The following is a 20,799-nucleotide window of genomic DNA, read 5'->3' on the forward strand; positions in this document are numbered from 1 at the left end:
CACAGAGGGAACTTGGGAAATAATTAGGGTTGCCAAGTCCAATACAAGAAATATCTGGGGACTTTGGGGGTGGAGCCAGGAGACATTGGGGGTGGATCCAAGAGCAAGGTTGTGACAATCATGATTGAACTCCGAAGGAAGTTCTGACTATCACATTTAAAGGGACCACACACCTTAAATGCCTTCCCTCCACTGGAAATAATTAAGGATGGGGCACCTTCTTTTGGGGCTCATAACATTGGAACCCCTGGCCCAATCGTTTTGAAACTTGGGGGGTGGTTTGAAAAGAGACACTGGATGCTAAGCTGAAAATCTGGTTCCTCCGTCTCAGAAAACAGCTCCCCCAGAGCCCCAGATACCGGTGGATCAATTCTCCATTATTACCTATGGGAATTGGTCTCCATAGGGAATAATGAGTGCCCAGCAGACATTTCCTTCCCACCCCCCACTTTCTGATTACCCTGAAGTGGGGGGATGGTCCCCAGACCGGGGGATCCCCTGCCCCACCTGGGGATTGGCAATCCTAGAAAGAGGCAGGGCAACTTGCAGCTCCACAGCAGCGTGTGCAATATCGGGCAGAAGCACCACAGGAAAAGGGAGTGCAAGACCGGAGCAAGGCTAGTGGGAAACTGGCCTAAGTCAAGCCTTCTCTGAAGTCTGACCTGCTAATGACAATGTACATTCTTAAGGAACCTATCCAACCTCTTGCAAATGCTGTTCATCCTTTTTGCTTTTAATCAGAGAAATGCTACAGGAAAATATGGAGAAGGCATTAGAAATCCATTGTTGTTGCTGATGGATGAATTGTGATCCTTTCCCTCTGAAGGAGAATGAGTCATGAAGATCACAGTCCTTTCTCTGTTTGTGTTGGTGGGTTGGTGTTGTAGACAGTGTAGTCATCTTGCTGGGTTACATGCAGTTTCCATGGGAAGATGTGTTTTGGGAAGACCGGCCTGTCCTTGCACTGCAGCACCATCAGCAAAACGTCCTCATCAGAGAGTAAACGGATCAGATCACCCTCTGCATCACGATAATTCAGGGCAATATCATCGCGCCCGAACTCTCGCCTGGAAAAAGAAAAACACACTGATCCTCCTTACACTGAAAATCAATGTACCTCAAATGGCATACAAAGGAGATATGCGTTTTCAGCCATATTTAGGGTTGCCAATCTCCAGGTGGGCCCTAGAGATCTCCCAGAAATACATCTCCAGATTCCATAGGTCAGTTCTCCTGGAAAAAAATAACTGCTTTGGAGAGTGGATTTGATGCCATTATACCCTGCTGAAGTCTCTCCCCCAAACTCTTCCCTTCCTAGGCTCCACCGCCAAATCTCCAGGAATTTCCCAACCTGGAGCTGGCAATCTGACTACATTTGGGGTTCTCTTTGTGTCTGCCCTGATGCACGTTTGCACTGCTGCATGGACTCACACTGTCATGATGCTATCCCATGATTCTTTTCCGTTTGGAGCATGCTTGTTACTTTCTTCTAAATCAATAGTTTCAGAACTGTGCTTCAGCATTTGGCCACAAGGTGGAGGTGTGTCAGGTTTGTCCCTTTGTGTTTCAAAGACAGCCTAATTTTTTTTTAATCTAAACAATGTTTATATGCAAATATTTCACTGACTGAACACATATACTTGCCTACATATATCCCAGTTCACATATTCATATTAACAATGTTTCAAATATTCACATCCCTCACTTATTTACACACACACCCACTCAGAAGTGCAATTCTAGCAGGAGCTCCTTTGCATATTAGGCCACACACCCCAGATGTAGCCAATCCTCCAAGAGCTTACAAAAAAGAGCCTTGTAAGCTCTTGGAGGATTGGCTACATTGGGGGTGTGTGGCCTAATGAGATGTTAATCTGGGTGCCTAATATGCAAAGGAGCTCCTGCTAGAATTCCACCCCTGTATATACTTCTTATTTTGTATACACACACAATACCCCTCATGCCCACAGGATGAATGAAACATACAAAAGTGACATGAGATACCTTCAAGGAGTTTCCACTGTGGAATGCAAGCATTGTGGGCAAAGGCCATAAATTGGTCAATATTAACCAAACCCGCTATCCATCATGCTCTGTCCTACAGCCTCATTGTTGTATAGACATGAACATACCAAACATAAAGGTAAATTATCAAATGACTAGAAAAAGTCAAGTGCAGAGAGGACATAGAGAGGGGCCACTTGAAGGCATGATCCCACAGCAAGACAAGACAATTACAACTGCACCCAAGAAATGGATACGTGAAGCTGTCATACACTGGCCCATTGAGATTAGTACTGCATTCTCTCACTGGCAGTGGAACTTCAGGGTCTGGAGATTCAGAAGATTGAACTTGGCACCTTCTGCTTGCCAAACAGATGCTCTACCACTGAGCCACTGCTTCTCAAATGTTCAACATCTGGTTAGACTTTCATGAGAACATGCAAGAAGGGGCACACAGAGACTTATTTTGAACAGGACAGTTTGTGCTGCTGAGTCCTCTCACTTGTGGCCTTCTCAAGATCTGGAGATGGGCTTTGGTTTTTGCTGAGGCATGGAATCCAACATGGCAGATTTGCTCACCAGTAACTTTACTACTGAATGTATGACCAAAAAGAGGGGGGGGGGGAGAAGTCTTGATTAAGACTAGCAAAACTGATGGTCACATTTAAAAAACCCTGAATATCATAAAATTAAAGATAGTGAGTAGGAAGCTCACAGGGACCTCCCTAGACCAACAAAGATATGCACCGATATTAAAAGTACCGCTAAAGACAGTGGGGAAGGGAAGGACAAAGACCTTGTGGAAAGGTGCTGAAATAAAAGTTAGCACTAATGAGCATACTTAGCAAGTGATCTGTTTAATGAAGTGCTAAGTGTGGCATTAAGAACTGGGAGGGGAGGGCAGATCAGGATAAGACATGGTATGAAGGAAGAACTAGACAAGCTAATAGAGTGAGCATGACCCGCAAAGGAGATTGCATCAGTGTGACAAATTAAGGCGCTGCAGACTGTTACAAGTTCTATAGGGGAGTAGCAAGTTTTAGGGAACAAAACACTCCACTTGTCAGGAGGGGGTAAAAAAAACCCATAATCTTTCTTTTTATCACTTCTGTTTAAAGGACCACAGACTCAGTTAGGCTGCTGGAAGAACAAAACCTTTCCAGACACAATTGAGCATTTCAGAGGGGAAATCCTGGAAAAAGAGTTGACTTCTTTGTGTATTGGGGACAGGAACACGAACACTTCCAGAATCTTCTGACAGAGAGCTACTACACTTATGCTTTTACCTCATCAATTCCATGAGGTCTTGGAACAATGGGGTGCTGCTTAGGTCCTCTTCCACAGAAATATCCCTACCAAAGAAAAGAACAAGATCACCTAACTGAAAAACTTGGACACAGAAAAAGATTCTAAAACATCAGTGACTGGATCCTCCCAGTACGTTAAAAATGTTAGTAGAAACAATGTTTGTGGGTAGAGAATTTGGATCCTGGTTGTGCAGGAAAGAAAGAGAGGTGTTAACTTATTCCCCATCACCCCATGTGGTTTTCCTGTCAAAAGACATACAGGAGTTTTTTTGTAGAAAAAGCCCAGCAGGAACTCAACTGCATATTAGGTCACCTCTCTGATGTCACCATTGTTTCACACAGGGCTTTTTATAGGAAAAAAAAAACACAGCAGGAACTTATTGGCATATTAGGCCACTCTCCCATGTTGCCATTGTTTCACACAGGGCTTTTTGTAGAAAAAGCCCAGCAGGGATTATTTGCATATTAGGCCACACCTCCTGAAGGCCAGCCAGCCAGAACTGAGTTCCTGTGTGTTCCTGCCCTGCACACAAACAGTTCTAGTGATTACCTCTTTAACTGGTTTGGTTTTGCCCTGATTGGAATCAACCTCTCCCCCTGCAGCTTTTATTCACAGTTCAGGATCTGATCTCAGAACTCCCAGCAGCTCATCTAGTTTGACCCTCAGAGCCTTGTCCCCACTGTCCTCTTTGAACCTAGCCACGAAGGGCACTGCCGTTATTTAAAAGCTCAGCATTGTCAATCACAAATGGCACGTGCACATTGAGATGGCACTGGGCTTTTCCACAATAAAGACAGAAATGGCCATTTTTAAAGGATCAGGCACCAGTTTCCACGTTTATTGTAGGCGGGGACATCATTGTAGCCTGATTTAGTCCCATATGGTGGTTCTCTGTGTAGGGTTATCAACGGGCTTGGAGGAAAATATACTGTCCCTTTGGTGGTGAAAAATGCTGTCAAATCACTGTCTTACGGTAATCCTGCTGTTTACAGCAAGAGACGAATGCAGGTGGTTTGCCATTGCCTGCCTCTGTGTAGACTAGCAACCCTGGTCTTCCTTAGTGGTCTCCCATCTAAGCACTAATCAGGGCCACCTACAGACTATGGCAGAGACAAGGTCTCAGCCAGGGATTTACCAGTAGTTTTCACTGTCTACTGTCATTTGATCCCAGAGAACTTGGAGACAGGAAGGAAGTGTTTTCTTGAAGCCTCACTGGACCTCAAAACTTCTTCAGCCAGGTAAACAAACAAAGAAGACCAAGGAAAGGGTCTCATTGGATTACCTGATGGAACTGAAATTGTCACCATGGTAATAGCAGCGTAGCCAATTGATAGTGTCATCTTCTTGTGGGAGGTCTTTAATGATGTCCACAAAAGCACATGGGAAAATGCCAGTGGTATCTCCGATAGTTCCCTGGGAGAAGAGGAACAGACCACACATGCTACAAACCTTTTTTTCCAGTGTGGGGGGGAGATGCCACATGAGTGCAGTAAAAAGAGCTGAGATATTTGATGGCTTGCTTTAAAACATCTATATCAGTGGTAATTAATTCATGACTCATGGAGAGCCACATCTGCATTATTATCAACTCAACAGGCCACATTATTTCTATCCCTGGTGTGAGGCCCATTTCTCAAGCAGCCTTGCAACTTACCTGTTCTTCTGGCGGCAGCAGTTTCAAGGTGAGAACCACTTGCCAACAACAAGCCCCACCAGGCAAGGTCCTTGGCCACTTTTCTGAAACATGGGACAGGTGCCATATTGGAAAACAGTGCTCAGAACAGCCACAGGTGGCATGCTAAAGCCACATGTCCCAAGCCACTGAGTGAGCATCACTGGGACCAGCTCTCAAATAACTATTGATTGTGCAAAATTTCTTGCAGCTGCTTATGGAATACTTCAGAGATTTACAGTAACAAGTTGATCTGTTTTACTTTAGGGTAAAATAGTATTTGTATCTAGTTTTATATTACTTTTTATGATTGTTACCCTCATGTTTTATTCTGATCCACTGGACAGGTTTTGCAGATTAATGAGGAGATGAAACAATAACACTTACCTCAAACCAGTTTTTGTTAACCTTGCTTAGTAAATAGATCAAGTCTCCCTTCTTGAAGCTTAGCTCCAGCTTGCTGGACCCAGTAAAATCAAAGAGCGCCTAAAAGAAAGACATTGAACACTGGAAGATAAGTGAGCTGAAGAAGTAGGGCCAGTTCAAGAAGATGAAGTTTATATGCATTCTGTGCTTGGGAATGGAGCTGATCAGGACCTTAACATAGCCTCAGAAAACTGAGGCCAGCAGCTTCTGTGGTGTCCCAGGGGACCAGCTAGCAAGTACCTGGGCTGGCCCTGATGAGAAGGAATGTAGGCTCACCCACTGTCCTCACCATGGCCTAGGTCTGAGCTCAGACTCCCTGTGGCACTGCAGGGACTGCTTTGCTCAGCTCTGCAACTGCTGCGCTGTGTTTCAGCTTCATAAATCTTACTGCAGACGATGCAGATAGTGACATCATTTCATTGCCAGGGAAGAAGAGATTTTATTAGATCTTTTATGGACTCAGGCCAGGAAGTCACAGTGGATTACAGGGCTGGGTGATGGATTTTTATTCTTGAGGCAGCAGAGACCATCCCAATCTTAATTAGAGATGGACCAGAGCCCTACAGCTAATGCCAAAAAGAAAGCCACTAGGAAAACACACAGACCGCACAGTCACATGCAAGACTGTAGGAGGGCAAGTCTACGCTATAAACATGAGAGGGAAGGCACTGTGATATAGCTCAATATTGCCAGATCTTGGAAGCTAAGCTGGGTCAGTACTTAGATGGGAGACCACCAAGGAAAACTCTGCAGAGGAAAGCAATGGGAAATCACTTCTATTTCACAGTTGCCTTGAAAGTCCCATGCTGGGGTCACCATCAGTCCTTTGCAACTTGTGGCATTTACATATATACATATACTATAAGCATTCAGTCCCAAATCTTACCTTAAAGTTGAACAAGGAATGTTCAGCTTTCCTCCATCATTTTCCATCATCATGAGCTCAACCTAGCTTTGCCAGTTCACTCATTTTAAATCAAACCAACAATCTTATATTTTTGAAGGCTCTCATCCCCCACCCCACCCTACAAGGATGCAGCAACTTACTTTGGCAGTCTCAGCATCTAATGAGATTCCCACCAGAATGAAATGTCATTCTGTAGCCAAAACCTGCGTTATTGCAAAGACCTTTGCCCACCACAGTGCATAGCTGCTGCAGGAACATCCTCTCCTACTGCCAACCTGTGCAGTTCTACAGTCACAGGGGCCATCAGAGAATGTGAGCCAGGAAGAATGGGCCCATAAATTCAACACGCAGGTATGCTCACCACTAAATTTTAAAAATGAGTCCCCAGCACACAATGCCATATATTAAAGGAGGCAAAAAATGCCATGAGAGAGGCCATGCCCTCAGCCTCCATGCTGCACAATGGACAGTTTTAATTTGTGTGTGTCATTTAATTACCATTACTTATTCACCTAATTAAACATCCAGTTAACAATGTGGCGACTCTGGCTTCACCTTTGGTCTACACATCTGTGAAATGAAATTAAGTCTCTGCTTTGTCTATGGCTCAGGCTAAACGATTCAGGCGTCATGGGGACATTTTCCCTTTTCACATGACGTATTAGTTCATTTAAAAGATTTACTATACACATTTGCCACCTCTGTAATTTACCTCAATGGCTCAGGGATAGCTTCCATGATCTTTTTAGCTTATGGCAATTAGAATTTGTGCACTAAACTGTAGGGGAAGAAAGTTTTCAGGATTGGCTGGCCTTTAGAGTTCTGATTCCAAACAGTCTGAAACCATCATGGGCCCCATCAAGTTATTTGCATCTTCTCCTTTCAAAGAACTGGGTCCTCCTGCTTCCTTTAGAAAGCCTGCAGTGAGTTATGGGAGAAGCCCTCCAGCACTCTGGAGAATTGGTTTTTTAAACCTTCTGGACCATGAAATGCTGATTAGCAGCTGGCAACTATCAACATATGCAGCAAGTAATCATGTCAGACATCACCTCACAATCATTAATATGGCAAATTGTCATGTTTTAGACTAATCAAACAGGAGTCCTGTGGCACCTAAGAGTCTAACAACATTTATTTCAGGATGAGCTTTCGTGAGTCACAGCTCACTTCTTCAGATGCTATGGGAAGGAAATAATTTGGGATATTTTAATAAGAAAAATCACAGAAGAGGCAGAGAGAAAAAGGAGGAGCTGGAGAAAACAGGACTGTATGGATCCTGTCACAAATCTTTTAGGGGGTCTTTAAGGTGCCACTGCACTTCTGTTTTATTTTGCCACAAAGAGACTTATCAGAACTGCCCATTTGGAATGGAAGTTTGGAGTAGACTTAATGCCTCTCATTTCCTCCAAGAACAATGTGCATGGAGTTTTCCCATATTTTCCTTACAACAACTCTATAGGGTTAGGCTGGCAGGCAGTGACTAGCCCAAGGTTACTCAGTGAGCTTCATGAATCATCTGGATTTGAACCCAAGGCTTCCAAATCAAAGGGCTCTTTCACATTCTCATTTTCCTTGCCTGTCTGTCCCTATTGCTTTGGGTTTGTTGTTTGTTTTTTTCTACTTCTTTTCTGCATATGTTTTGCTCCATCTACTGGTTAATTCAATATTACACCACTGTATGTCCGGCACATTTCCCAGCACTTTAAATCTACAAGGAAATATGCTGGACATATGGCTATGTAATATTGAATCAACCACTAGAGGGAGCAAAACATGTGCAGAAAAAACAACAGAAGCAACAGAGACACACAAGCAATGAGAACATGGAAGAGCCCCTAGTCTAATAGAGCTGCATTCCATCGGAATTACCAAACATTTCCTCAGCACTGTTCAACTCAGGACAGATGGATACCTCTGCCATGAGTTCTCAGCTCCCTTCTGCTTCTAAACATCTTGACACAGGTGAAGGCTGAACAGATCGACCAATTCAGAGTCTGTTTCATGCAGATTTAAAACAGTATGTCTTTTGTTCAGATAAAAAGACAAACTTGCATCTTTTGTTCAGCGCTGGGTAAGATACCCACCTCAGCCCGTGGAGCTGCCATCCTGTCAAAGCCAGGCTCCTGAGGAGAAATGCTCTTTCTGTGACAAAATAATGGGGAGAATATTTTTTTTCATCAGATTCATTCAGGAAAGGTCATAAAGCAATACAAATAAATTACATTAAGGTCTGCAACACAGTGATCAAGCATGTTTTCCATGCAGAAGGTCCCAGGTTCAATCCTCAATATCTCCAGTTAAAAGGGTCAAGTAATACCAGTCAGACAGTACTGACCTTGACAGACCAATGGTCTGATTCACCTATGTGTGTAAAGGAAGGTAATTCATTGATGAATACTTTGTGTAGTTGGTAAAGGCTGGGAAATCGCACTGCCAGTGGGCCAGTTTTCCACTGGCAGGACCACTTTCCCCCTTTCTGGCCAGCTGCAATTTTTCTTCTTATAATGGAGAGAATAGGAGAGAAGCCAGTTTTAAATTCTTAATTGCCATTTGAGGGAAAATAATTTGCTATCCCAAGCTTTTAAGGCAAGCTATTTAGCTAACTCTAGTGTTATATTTTCAACTCAGGCTGTCCTGGGCCTCAAAAGCAGCTTCTCTACAAACTATACCCATTTGGGCTGCCTTTTCTACTTCCCTTTCCCTTCTGATATCTTCTTCTGTCCTAGGTTGGGCTCCCCGTCTGGATGGGGCTCATCTAGGGCTGCCATTTGATTGCTATAAGTTGGTGCTGGGGGACTGGGGTGTGTGACACACAGCATTCTGCAGGGAAGGCGAAGGGAGCCAGTGCCATTGCTCTGACCAGGACTCCATACTTGTCATCAAGGCAGGAATGCTGTGGCAGGAGCAGGAGGCAGCCCCTTGGCAGCAGCACTTTTTTTCCCCAGGACCAGCACGGTGCACAGCTTCCTCCTAGCTGGCTATAAACCCGCTGCCAACCCTTTCCTCCCACCTTCCCTGCAGTGCTGCTGCAGCCAGCTGAGCTGAGATAGTGGCACAGGGGGATGGGAGCAGGCAGCAAGAGGGGAATGAGCCAGCTGCCTCGCTTCACCTTTCCTCTCCTCCACAGGCAGCTGGGCTGGGCCTGGCTCAGGTGGGCAGCTGCTGTGAGGTAGGCCAGCTAGGTGAGGTAGGCTGCAGGTGCTGCCCCTGCTGCCAGATGGCACTCTAGGTGGCTGCCTACCTCGCTGACTGGGTTGCACCGGCCCTGAGTGCTGGGCACAGGCCCAGCAACTCTAGGCCTATCCTTTGCCAGATCTGTGCTTTCCATAAGTTGGCAGCCAAGGATAGAAAGACACTTACACTCGTCGAGTGCGTGGTCGAAGCCTTCTCAGCCCTGAAGGTGTCTGCTCATTGTCAAAGGGTGACTGATAGAAAAACAGCCGGACATCTTCATCCATCAGAAACCAGGCAGGCAGGCTAAGTAGTTTCTGAATTGAGAGATGGAAACAAGTAAGTTTTCAGCAGAAAAGGTTCTCCCTTGTGATTGATTGATTTAGAAGATGTTTATGCTACCTCTCCAGAGACTTGTTCCAGGTAACTTACAACTAATTTTAAAAAAAACATTAATACATAAGCATCAAAAACAGGACCATTAACACACCAACCTTTAAAAAGTGGGCCAAGACTATCAAAGCACAATAAATAATATTATGTTCAAGCAATGGAGATAAGTTGCCAGATCCTCTTTGCTCTCCGGTGGGGGGTGGGAAGGAGCTCTCTGGGAGTGAGGAGGGCAGGGCAATATCACTGTGTGTGATGTCCTTAGTGTGATGATATCATGTAGAAGTGATGTAATAGTGCTGGGGATGCTACACAATGATGCTCTGGTATTTTAGGTGTCACTGCACAGTGTACCCATTGTGATGATGTCATTCTGTGTGACATCATCACGGCAAGGACTTTGCACCAGGTGATGGGGTGGGGCTCCCCCCCGCAGGTGAGCTGCCAGTGGTGGATTAGAACCTGCCAAATCAGGGTATCCCCTGCTCCCACCTAGGGGCTAACAACCCTACATTATGAAGACCACCTCACTGTCAGGATCAGGAATCCAGTCACTAACCAGGCTGGAGGTGGACAGTTACAGACTTCCCAACACTTTGGTCCTGTTCTGCTGTTATTACATGGGCCTGAAACACATTCTCTGAACATGTCACCTTCCAAAGTTATAAAATGAACACATTCCTGCTGCCTTTTTAAAAGTGTTTTTCTGACTCAGGATAACAAAGCCCAGGGCAGAAGTAATTGGCCTGAAATTCTACAGTAAAAAGATGCAACAGGCTCTTTCAACAAATATTAATCATCGTCTGTCTCTGTGTGGTTTTTTTATATATATGGCAAGTGGAACTAAAAACTGACTAATGGAGGAGCTCTTATCCTTCCAAAATTGATTGCTCGGTAGAGTTAATGTAAGGGGAAGGAGAATGTGGCAGATAAAATGTTAACACTGGCAGTGCAATACTGAACAGTTACATCTTTTGAAGTCCAATGGAATTAACTCTATTTAGGACTGCACTGTGCGTCTCTTAGGATATATCTGCACAATTCATTTCAGAATTATTCCATCTCCCCAGGCAACCTGGAAATTTTAGTTCTGCAAGAATCTTTAACACTTTTATCAAACTGTATATCCCAGGATTCTTTGTGAGAAGCCAAGACAAATTGGTGTAAAACAGATACAAAAATTGTTTAGTGAGGAACAACCAGTTTACTATAATGAAACAGTGATGGCAGCTGTCTGCTGGAATAATCAATATGTCCAACTTAAACCCAGCGCGAAAGTTAACCTTTACCTTCATGTATGTGTTGAGTATTGTGATCCGGTTTTCTGCAATCTCTCTCTTTGCACCAACATAAACTTTCCCTAGAAAGCACAAAAATTAAAAAAAAACCTGTTATTGCCATTAAAAGGTAGCAGAAGGAAATGAAATGTTAAATTTGTTTGTTAAAGGATTTTTGGTAGCTCCAAGATTAATCTACAATACAAACTAATGGCTATACACAATCAATTTTTTACTGACTTACACAATTTATTTGCTTTTAAACCACTTTTAACTCTCAGGGCTTTCCTCAACGAATCCCTGGGAATTTTAGCATCTTGTTTACTAAGAGTTCTCATAGAAATTCTTTACTTGCCTTACGGAATCACCATTTCTGGAGTTCTCTAGCATGACAAACTGGCTATTAATCCAATATCAGTCTGTAGTGTGGATAGTCCTTAAAAAACAAGGCAGGAACTCCTAGTATCTTGAAATGAAGTAGACAGAAGAATCCAGCTTTGTATAACTAATGGGTTGGATCCAGCAATCCACCAGCAGCTATAGATCATCCCACTTTCCCCTCACCCCAGCACTCATTTGTTGACCCTAAAAGTGTTGCCAACTCCAGCTAGGGGAAAACATGGATATTTGGAGGGGGTGGGGTGCATGTTGGAATTCAAGTTACTTTACATTTCAGTCATTATGGTATTAACAAATGTGTTGTCAGTAAACAGGATATGATGCTATGTAGTTCGTAACCAATTAGAAACTGTTTGTAGTATGCCTGGGAAACCCAAGGTGGAAATGTGTTGACCTGTAACCTTTCTATTGGGCAGCTAGCACCTTGTTTGTAAGAACGCTTTGATCTTGTATGCAAACTTAAAAGCTGATTTTCCAGTCTTTGTGTCACTAGGAACAAGAAGCAACAAGGACCACCATCTTACAGAAACAGTCATGTAACTTTTAGGATATAGTTAGCAAGATACAATGCATTGTTTTATTTACTTTCATCTCAAGTACCTTTCCCTAACATTTTTTCAGTAAACAGTTTTCCTTATAAATATAAGTATGTGTCTTATCTCCATTCTGTCTGGGCATCACCTCTAAATTTTAAATGACTATCTCAACAGTGCAGCCCCGGGGAGGGGGAGAGATTTGGGGAGGGGAGAGACCTCAGCAGGATATAATGTCAGGGAGGTCACCTTCCAAAGCAGCCATTTTCTCCAGGGGAGCTAATCTCTGTAACCTGGAGACCATTTGTAAGTCCAGGAGATCTCTAGCCACCACCTGGAGATTGTAGTGCTAGGTGTGGGTCTTTGAACTGGATGGAGAACTTTAGAGCAACTTGAAGTTATAGGTGCTTAGGAAGCTAAAAATAACTTTTGTATCACAGGAATGATGTGACATAAAGTATATATCCTAATGATGTCATATCTGTATTACAGACAAATGTGGCTAACATTCCACCACACCAGAAAACTGTACTTCTGTGAGTGAAACTTTATTATAAGTTTGTTAGAAAATGTAATGTGCAGTTTGGCCTTAAGATTAGATTCAAGATCCTAGTATCTTGAAACTAATAATAAACTAATAATCATATGAAGAGTGGCTGTACTGAGAGAGGAGATTTCCATTCCAGTTTATAGAAAGCAAGGCCCAGTGCTGAACCTTTTTTTTGCTATCTAAGCTTTCGCATATAACATTTTAAGCTGATGCTGATCCATTATTTGCAGCTTCCTGAGTTATATTTGAATATTAGGTTTTTTGGGAAAATAGATCCCCAAAGCTTACTTTGTTATTAGAGAATGCTCAGGTGCCAGTAGCTCTTAGTCCTATTTGCAAACTATAGGTCCAATCAGGAAGCCTCCATGGGGTGAGGCAAATAGTGAAGGGACCAGTTTGGAACGAGCACTCCATGCTTCTGGGCTGCTGAGCTGAAAGACTGAATTAGCGCATCAGTTTCCCAAAATTAGGGCCATCTCATCCCATCTTTAATTTAAAACCCATGCGTAAGAAGCATCCGACAGGGAGGAACAGTGGCTCATTGGTAGAGCATCTGCTTGGTAGGCAGAAGGTCCCAGGTTCAATCCCCGGCATCTCCAACTAAAAAGGGTCCAGGCAAGTAGGCATGAAAAACCTCAGCTTGAGACCCTGGAGAGCTGCTGCCAATCTGAGTAGACAATACTGACTTTGATGAACCAAAGGTCCGATTCAGTAGAAGGCAGCTCCATATGTTCTTCATATATTCATATGTTCATTGATGCAGAAAATCCAGAGCAGAAATCTTTTACCTCACCCACTGCCTGGCTGTTTTAACTGGAGATGGGGATTGAACCTACGACCTTCTGCATGCCAGACAGATGTTCTACCACTAAGCCACAGCCTCCCCTTTATAGACATATAACAGGAGCATGGAATGGCATTTTAACGGTCTGAGGGGCCAATATGACATGATCATGGCACTGTGTGAGGAGAGGCTCCTGCCTCCTCCCTACCATAGTCCTGAGCTGAATCAGGCCTTGATGGACTTTTAAAATGCCGATCCCCGCAACTGCCTTGTGTCTGCATGGAAAATGTATTGGGCCCAAGGAGCTCAACATATAGTTTGGCTGCTATTCCTTTCAATAACCATCAACCTTGTACTGTTCACTGACCCAGAACAATTTATGATTAGATTATCTCAAAAGTTTCTGAGAATCTTTGCTGCTTACCTGGCAGGATGGGAAGTGTACATGTGAAAAGGCTGTTTTTGCTCCCCACACCGTATCTTTCCTCTAGTTTGCCATGCAGGTTATAGAACTGACTGTAACGGCGAAAAATCATATACCTTCCTCCACCTTTTGTCTTCACCTCAATCACAAATACCTGGAAGGGAAGAAGTCCGGAGAACCAATTTCATTCATAAAGAAATCACTGTTAAGGTAAAAGGGCCACAGCTCTATATTACATGCACAAAACAGGGCTTTTTTTGTAGCAGGAGCTCCTTTGCATACTAGGCCATATTAGGCCTGATGTTGCCAATCCTCTAAGAGCATACAGGGCTCTTAGTAAAGGGTCTATTGTAAGCTCCAGGAGGATTGGTTACATCAGGGGAGTGTGGCCTAATATGCAAAGGAGTTCCTGCTACAAAAAAAGGCTTGGTCTTCAACTAAAGATGCCTGATAAAAGGGATAGGAAAGATCTCTCTCAGCCTGAGACTCTTGAGAACTACTCTCAAAGTAGATACTAGTGATCTAGAAGGGCTCTGAACCTGGCCTGGTATAAGGCATCCTCTTATTTCCTTAACGAGGGCCAAAAAAAAATCAAAAACACGGAAATGTTTTATGTTAGTTTCTCGGAGATTTTTTAAATGTCTCCTATCCCCAGTCTCCTTGTGGCAGTTTACGTTTAAACCAGCTTATTGCACGTTAACTAGGAAAACGAGGGAGAATCCCAATTAATGCTGTTTATTCTCTCCCCCCCCCCATTCAAAATATTGCAAAATATTATCTCCTTAGGCTCAAGGTGGCTTCCAAAGCGACAAGATGCAAATATATAAAGTACAATAAAACAACTCATCAGCAAGATTAAAAATAGCCTGATCTCTCCAAAACACATTATCCCCTTGTCAAATGCCCTCTGAATTAAGAGCACTTTACCTGAATGCAGGAAGTGAAGATGCCCTCTGCCTGCTCTGGTAAACCATTTCAAAGGATTGGTCACACCAAAGAAAAAGCCTGTGACCTAACTGTAGCGAAATGGCCAGTCCTGAGAAAGGGCACCACCAGGAGAAGGCCATCTTAAGAGCACCTCTGATGCATGGGACTTTAATAGGTATAAAAGCCCTAGGCCAGAAAAAGTTCTGAAGGTAACAACTGGCACTTTGATTAGATCCAGAAGCACATAGGTAATCAGCTGAGTACATGAAACACTAGAATTACACATTCCAAGCAGCTGACCCCAAACACATTTTGAACATATGAAGCTATTGTCTGCCAATAAGAAAAGAACAAAACCAACAAAGGCTTTTATCCCAAATATTGAATATAGTTGATCTATGAAAATATCAAGGTCAGCTATATCAAGTGAGGCTGATAGATCAATCACAGCTAAAGATAGCATATATCCAATTTGGTGATGGATTGCACTGTTATGAATGGTTTGTACTTTCCTTGATTACAGTTAGTTTACACTGTTACAGCTCAACCTGTATTTCCACATTTCCTGGCCCTCTGACCTAAGGATGTGTAGATATGTGTGTTTGTGTGATTCTGCAGATGACCTACTACATATATCAGATGAACCAGGCTCTAGCTCACAAAATTTTATGCTAGAATAAAAACCTAGTTAAAAAAAAAAGATGCTACTTCCCTCTTCTCTTATTTATCCTTCAATTTGTGGCTTTTCCCATGCACGCTGAATAGAAATCAGTTAGCTCTTCTTCTGACCACGAATGTCAGAATAATAACTACCAAAACAACTTGCTTGCATCCCAAAGAACCTAACTAAAAAAGTGTACTTGCTTTAAACAGTCACAGCAAATGTCAGCGTTTATTGTGAAATTGAGCCAATGCTGTAATTTCCCTCTTGGAACGTCCCTTTTCTGAAATGAGCGAGCAAACACAGTTAACCCTTAAAGGAAGCACCTTCTGCAGCAGCAGCTTCCCTTCCTCTCTGAGTGATAACCAGGGTCATTTCATAGAAAAAGAGGTGCTGGAGCTCATTAGCACAACTTATTTGGATATACCACACACCCCTGACATCACCAAAAGGTGTATTAAATTATATCAGCTCAGCATCTACCTTAAAATGCTTCCTGAATTATAATTACCATAATAAAACCTTAATCCCATCATTCTTTTAAAATTACTTTCTCCTAAGTGGCCACAGTGACATGATGAAGATTTCCATCTGTCTGCTTTATATGTTTTAGCTATTTTCACATTTTGGTGGGGGGAAATATTAGAAAGTTTGTCAAATCTTGGAGTTCAGCAAAATTCTCACAGGGGGTTTGAACGATGGAGTCCAGAAGCAAGTATTGGAGGGGGGTGGTTTTAGAAAGAAAGAACAGAATAAAATTTAGAGGTTTCAGTTCTCTGCTCCTGTGAGCTCCTGCCCAAAATGAGGCTAACAAAGCATCAGATGTGAGAAAAGTCCTTCTCTTACATAGTAACTGGAAAAGCCTCTCTTCTCCTCAATGTCTGCAATAGTAGCAGAAACAGCAACATCGTCTGGTAGCTGGTCATAGTCACTGAAAGGCAAGTGAGAAGGTTAGCACTGTACCACAATGGTCATTACTGCGGTGATGATGGAGCAGCATTTTGATCTGCCTGCCTTTAAATTACAATCAAGACTGATTTATTTTATTTAATTAAAACCTCTTTAGCCTCCTTGCCATTCAGCTTAGGGTGCAGACAAGAATCAAAAACATTGAAATTGAAAACTAGGCAGACAAGAATCAAAAACATTGAAATGACTTTCAAAATACGTAGTATAAAAACAATTTAAAATAACAATTAAATGAAACATGCAGTTAAAAACACATACACAGGAAGATGGTTTACAAATACAGACCCCTGCAATGGCTTTGTCCTGTTTGTGTGAACTTGAAGCCCACCAGCCACCCACTTTGGGATCACAATACATGCCATTATAATCTTGTTAACTGGACAATTTGTTGATATTCCAAACAGGTAAAGCTTCTGTCCACACAAATCAATGTATGAATGGAAGCTGTACCTGCGTGGAAAATTCATGCATTGCCTAATTCACAAAACAACTATGCCTACTGGGTGTATTGTAGGGATCCATGAAATCCTGATATGCATGGCTGACAGGGATGCCAGCCTCCAGGTGGGACCTGGGGTTCCCCTGGAATTTCAGTTCATCCCCAGACTACAAGAGCAGTTTCCCTGGAAAAAAATGGATGCTTTGATGGGTGGAGTCTGCGGAAATGTATGGCACTGAGGTTCCTTTCCATCCCAGGATCCCACCTCTGCAAGTATAAGCCAAGTTCATTTCAAGGGCCTTCTTGCATGTGGCACCAAAATTATAGAACCTCTCCTTAGGGAGGGTCATCTATTGCACACTATCATTGTCTTTCACCAGTAGGTGAAGACTTTTCCATTTTGTTTGGCATTTCTTCACTGACCCTCCTCCTGTTTTTTAAAGCTGGTTTTAGTTTATTTTATCATTCACCAATTGGGAGACCCTAGACTAGGTAGAAAGCTGCTCTCTATGTATGTAGGCCTCAGATTCAATGAGAGCTCACAGCGCAGCTCCTGAACCTTTAAGAACATAAGAGAAGCCATGTTAGATCAGGCCAATGGCCCATCCAATGCAACACTCTGTGTCACACAGTGGCAAAAAAATTATATATATATATATACACACAATGCGGCTAATAGACACTGATGGACCTCTGCTCCATATTTTTATCTAAACCCCTCTTGAAGGTGGCTATGCTTGTGGCCGCCACCACCTCCTGTGACAGTGAATTCCACATGTTAATCACCCTTTGGGTGAAGAAGTACTTCCTTTTATCTGTTTTAACCTGTCTGCTTAGCAATTTCATCGAATGCCCACGAGTTCTTGTATTGTGAGAAAGGGAGAAAAGTACTTCTCTACTTTCTCCATCCCATGCATTATCTTGTAAACTTCTATCATGTCACCCTGCAGTCGACCTTTCTCCAAGCTAAAGAGTCCCAAGTGTTTCAACCTTTCTTCATAGGGAAAGTGTTCCAGCCCTTTAAGCATTCTAGTTGCCCTTCTCTGGACTTTCTCCAATGCTATAATATCCTTTTTGAGGTGCGGCGACCAGAACTGCACACAGTACTCCAAATGAGACCGCACCATCGATTTATACAGGGGCTTTATGATACTGGCTGATTTGTTTTCAATTCCCTTCCTAATAATTCCCAGCATGGTGTTGGCCTTTTTTATTGCAAACGCACAGTCTTGACATTTTCAGTGAGTTATCTACCACAACTCCAAGATCTCTCTCTTGGTCAGTCTCTGTCAGTTCACACCCCATCAACTTGTATTTGTAGCTGGGATTCTTGGCCCCAATGTGCATTACTTTGCACTTGGCCACATTGAACCGCATTTGCCACGTTGACACCCACTCACCCGGCCTCAACAGATCCCTTTGGAGTTCCTCACAATCCTCTCTGGTTCTCACCACCCTGAACAATTTAGTGTCATCTGCAAACTTGGCCACTTCACTGCTCACTCCCAACTCTAAATCATTTATGAACAAGTTAAAGCGCATGGGACCTAGTACCGAGCCCTGCGGCACCCCACTGCTTACCATACTCCACTGCGAAGACTGCCCATTTATACTCACTCTCTGCTTCCTATTACTCAGCCAGTTTTTGATCCACAAGAGGACCTGTCCTTTTACTCCATGACTCTCAAGCTTTCTAAGGAGCCTTTGATGAGGAACTTTATCAAAAGCTTTCTGGAAGTCAAGATAAACAACATCTATTGGGTCTCCTTTGTCCACATGTTTGTTCATCCCCTCAAAGAAATGTAACAGGTTAGTGAGGCAAAATCTTCCCTTACAGAACCCATGCTGAGTCTTCCTCAATAACCCATGATCATCAATGTGCCTACTCATTCTGTCCTTGATAATGCTTTCTACCAACTTTTCCAGTATTGAAGTCAGACTGACTGGCCTGTAATTTCCCAGATCTCCTCTGGAACCCTTTTTAAAGATGGGGGTGACATTTGCTACCTTCCAGTCCTCAGGAACGGAGGCAGATTTCAATGAAAGAGTTCCTCCTCCTCCTTCTGAGAGTTCCACCTCCTTGTCCATTGAATAGTAGATGCAGCTGCACAACAATCCCTGGATGAGCTCCACCACCTATTTTTCTATAAAATGACCTCTGTATGTATGTAAAAAACATCTGCCACCAGTGAACAAGTGCAGCCTATTCCTTCCACATACCCTTAAAGAAAAATTGCAGAAGTAGCAGCATATACTGGTAACAGCATTCCCTTGCTAAAATTCATACTGGTACTCAGCATCAGATAGGATCAATTTACTTTCAGCACAACTCCTACGATACTACCAGATTAATTTCACTGTCAAGTCACTTGCTGCTTTCAAAATACAAGTGAGAATGTTTTGCCAGTCTCAAGGTGGGCCTTGGAGATCTCCTGAAACTACAACTTATCTCCAGGTGACATAGATCAGTTCCCCTGGAGGAAAAGCCAACTTCAGAGGGTGGTTCTTATGGCATTATATCTTGCTGAGGTCAAACCCCATCCTCTGCAGGCTCAACTAGGGATGCCAGCCTCTAGGTGAGACCTGAGGATTCCCTGGAATTACAGCTCATCTCCAGACTACTGAGATCAGTTCTCCTGGAGAAAATGGATGCCTTGGAGGATGGAATCTATGCCATTGTACTCCACTGAAGTCCCTGTCCTCCCCAGGCTCTGTCCCCAAATCTTCAAGAGTTTTCCACCCTGTATCTGGCAACTCTACCACCTTCAATGGCCAGTTGGGACTTGGCAACAATACTCCACCCCTAAATCTCCAGGAATTTCCCAACCCAAAGCTGGCAACTCCATTGTGTGTGTGTGTGCTTGCGTGTGTTTGGGAGAGAGAGAGAGAGAGAGTGTGTCTGGAAAGGAAAGGTGCAATCTTTTTTAAAAAGCAAACTCAATGCAAAGGTAGAGTCTATGCAATTGTGAAAGCCTAACAACAATCAGAGCAGCATTTCATAAAACTATTGTGCTCTTCAAGGGGGCTTGCTTTCCAGACAAATGGAAGGGAATAAATAACCAGGAGGAAGATTTTAAGGGACTCACCTCTCATTTCTCAGCTGCCTAGGAAGAGACATTCCTCCAGTTCCTTAAAGCTCAAGAGAAAAATTGGGACAGACAACAGACCTTTCCTTGATCCACAGTTTTGATTGCACACCAGAAGGAGAGATTTCAGAGCTCTTTCTCTCTGCTCCGACATAGAAAAATGCACCATGAATTCTCTACAAGGCTTCAGTGATTTCCAGTGAGCTGAATGCTTGTTTTCTGACAAGGGCCCTCCCTCCTCTGATTGAGGAAGTGCTGCGAAAGAAAGGCCTTTTGAAACAGAGAGCAAGGCAAGGTTGCATGACATGCGCCTGAGTCAAAAGCACCCGGCTCCACTTAAAAGCTGACCAACCAAAAAAGCAGCTGTGGGTGGGTGAGATTTAGGCTTCCCAAAGTTCAAATGCCAGTCCCCACTGTCCATTTTGCACACATGTAAAATGGTTCAGAAGTATCAGGTAGGGAGATTTTGGCCTAGAAACAGATCTCAATTAAGGATAACTTGAAGTCACCTCGATCATCCAGAATCTGAATTCCAGATAATGAGGTTGATACTGGAAAAAGAAAATGAAATTCAGGTAGGGCAGATGGGAGTGTTTCAGACAGGGATGATGAACTAAAATTCAGAAGTATAAAATGAGCATAAAGTAAGTAACTTGTCCCCCAAAATAGCTGACACACTAGAGACAAGTTCAAGTGAGGAAGAGCATATCAACTCAACAGTTGTTTGTTTGTTTGTTTGTTTGTTTTGGGGGGGAGGTATTTCTTTATTCAGGTTCCTGCTCTTAGATGCAAACAGCAGAGATAGGCAGTCCACCAAGAACCATGCAGTCCAGATGCAGAAGCAGGAAGGAACAACTACCATGCCTTTTCTT

The 20,799-nt window shown here is 43.2% G+C and overlaps 1 protein-coding gene across 1 annotated transcript; it reads right to left on the reverse strand.

Moving 5' to 3' along the window:
- Positions 1 to 712: 712 nt before the first annotated feature.
- Positions 713 to 20,127, reverse strand: NCF4 (neutrophil cytosolic factor 4). Its single transcript, XM_060244591.1, has 10 exons — positions 19,928 to 20,127; positions 16,280 to 16,364; positions 13,846 to 13,999; positions 11,168 to 11,238; positions 9,678 to 9,805; positions 8,402 to 8,459; positions 5,372 to 5,470; positions 4,595 to 4,725; positions 3,291 to 3,356; positions 713 to 1,067 (listed from the first exon to the last, which is right to left on the reverse strand). Exons 1-10 carry the CDS (start codon positions 19,957 to 19,959, stop codon positions 845 to 847), a joined length of 1,047 nt encoding a protein of 348 aa, XP_060100574.1. The 5' UTR covers positions 19,960 to 20,127; the 3' UTR covers positions 713 to 844.
- Between the last annotated feature and the right edge of the window lie 672 nt (positions 20,128 to 20,799).

The sequence above is a fragment of the Heteronotia binoei genome, chromosome 8 (assembly GCF_032191835.1).
Source record: "Heteronotia binoei isolate CCM8104 ecotype False Entrance Well chromosome 8, APGP_CSIRO_Hbin_v1, whole genome shotgun sequence".
NCBI lineage: Eukaryota > Metazoa > Chordata > Lepidosauria > Squamata > Gekkonidae > Heteronotia > Heteronotia binoei.

What these genes read in the sequence shown, in the direction of transcription:
- NCF4 (XM_060244591.1), bottom strand. Translation starts at nt 19,959, where the DNA reads ATGTCTCTTCCTAGGCAGCTGAGAAATGAGAG. An exon ending in CGACCACGCACTCGACGAGT is followed by an intron (nt 8,460 to 9,677) that starts GTAAGTGTCTTT and finishes ATTTTGTCACAG; the next exon opens with AAAGAGCATTTCTCCTCAGG. An exon ending in GACCTCATGGAATTGATGAG is followed by an intron (nt 1,068 to 3,290) that starts GTAAAAGCATAA and finishes TTCTTTTTCCAG; the next exon opens with GCGAGAGTTCGGGCGCGATG.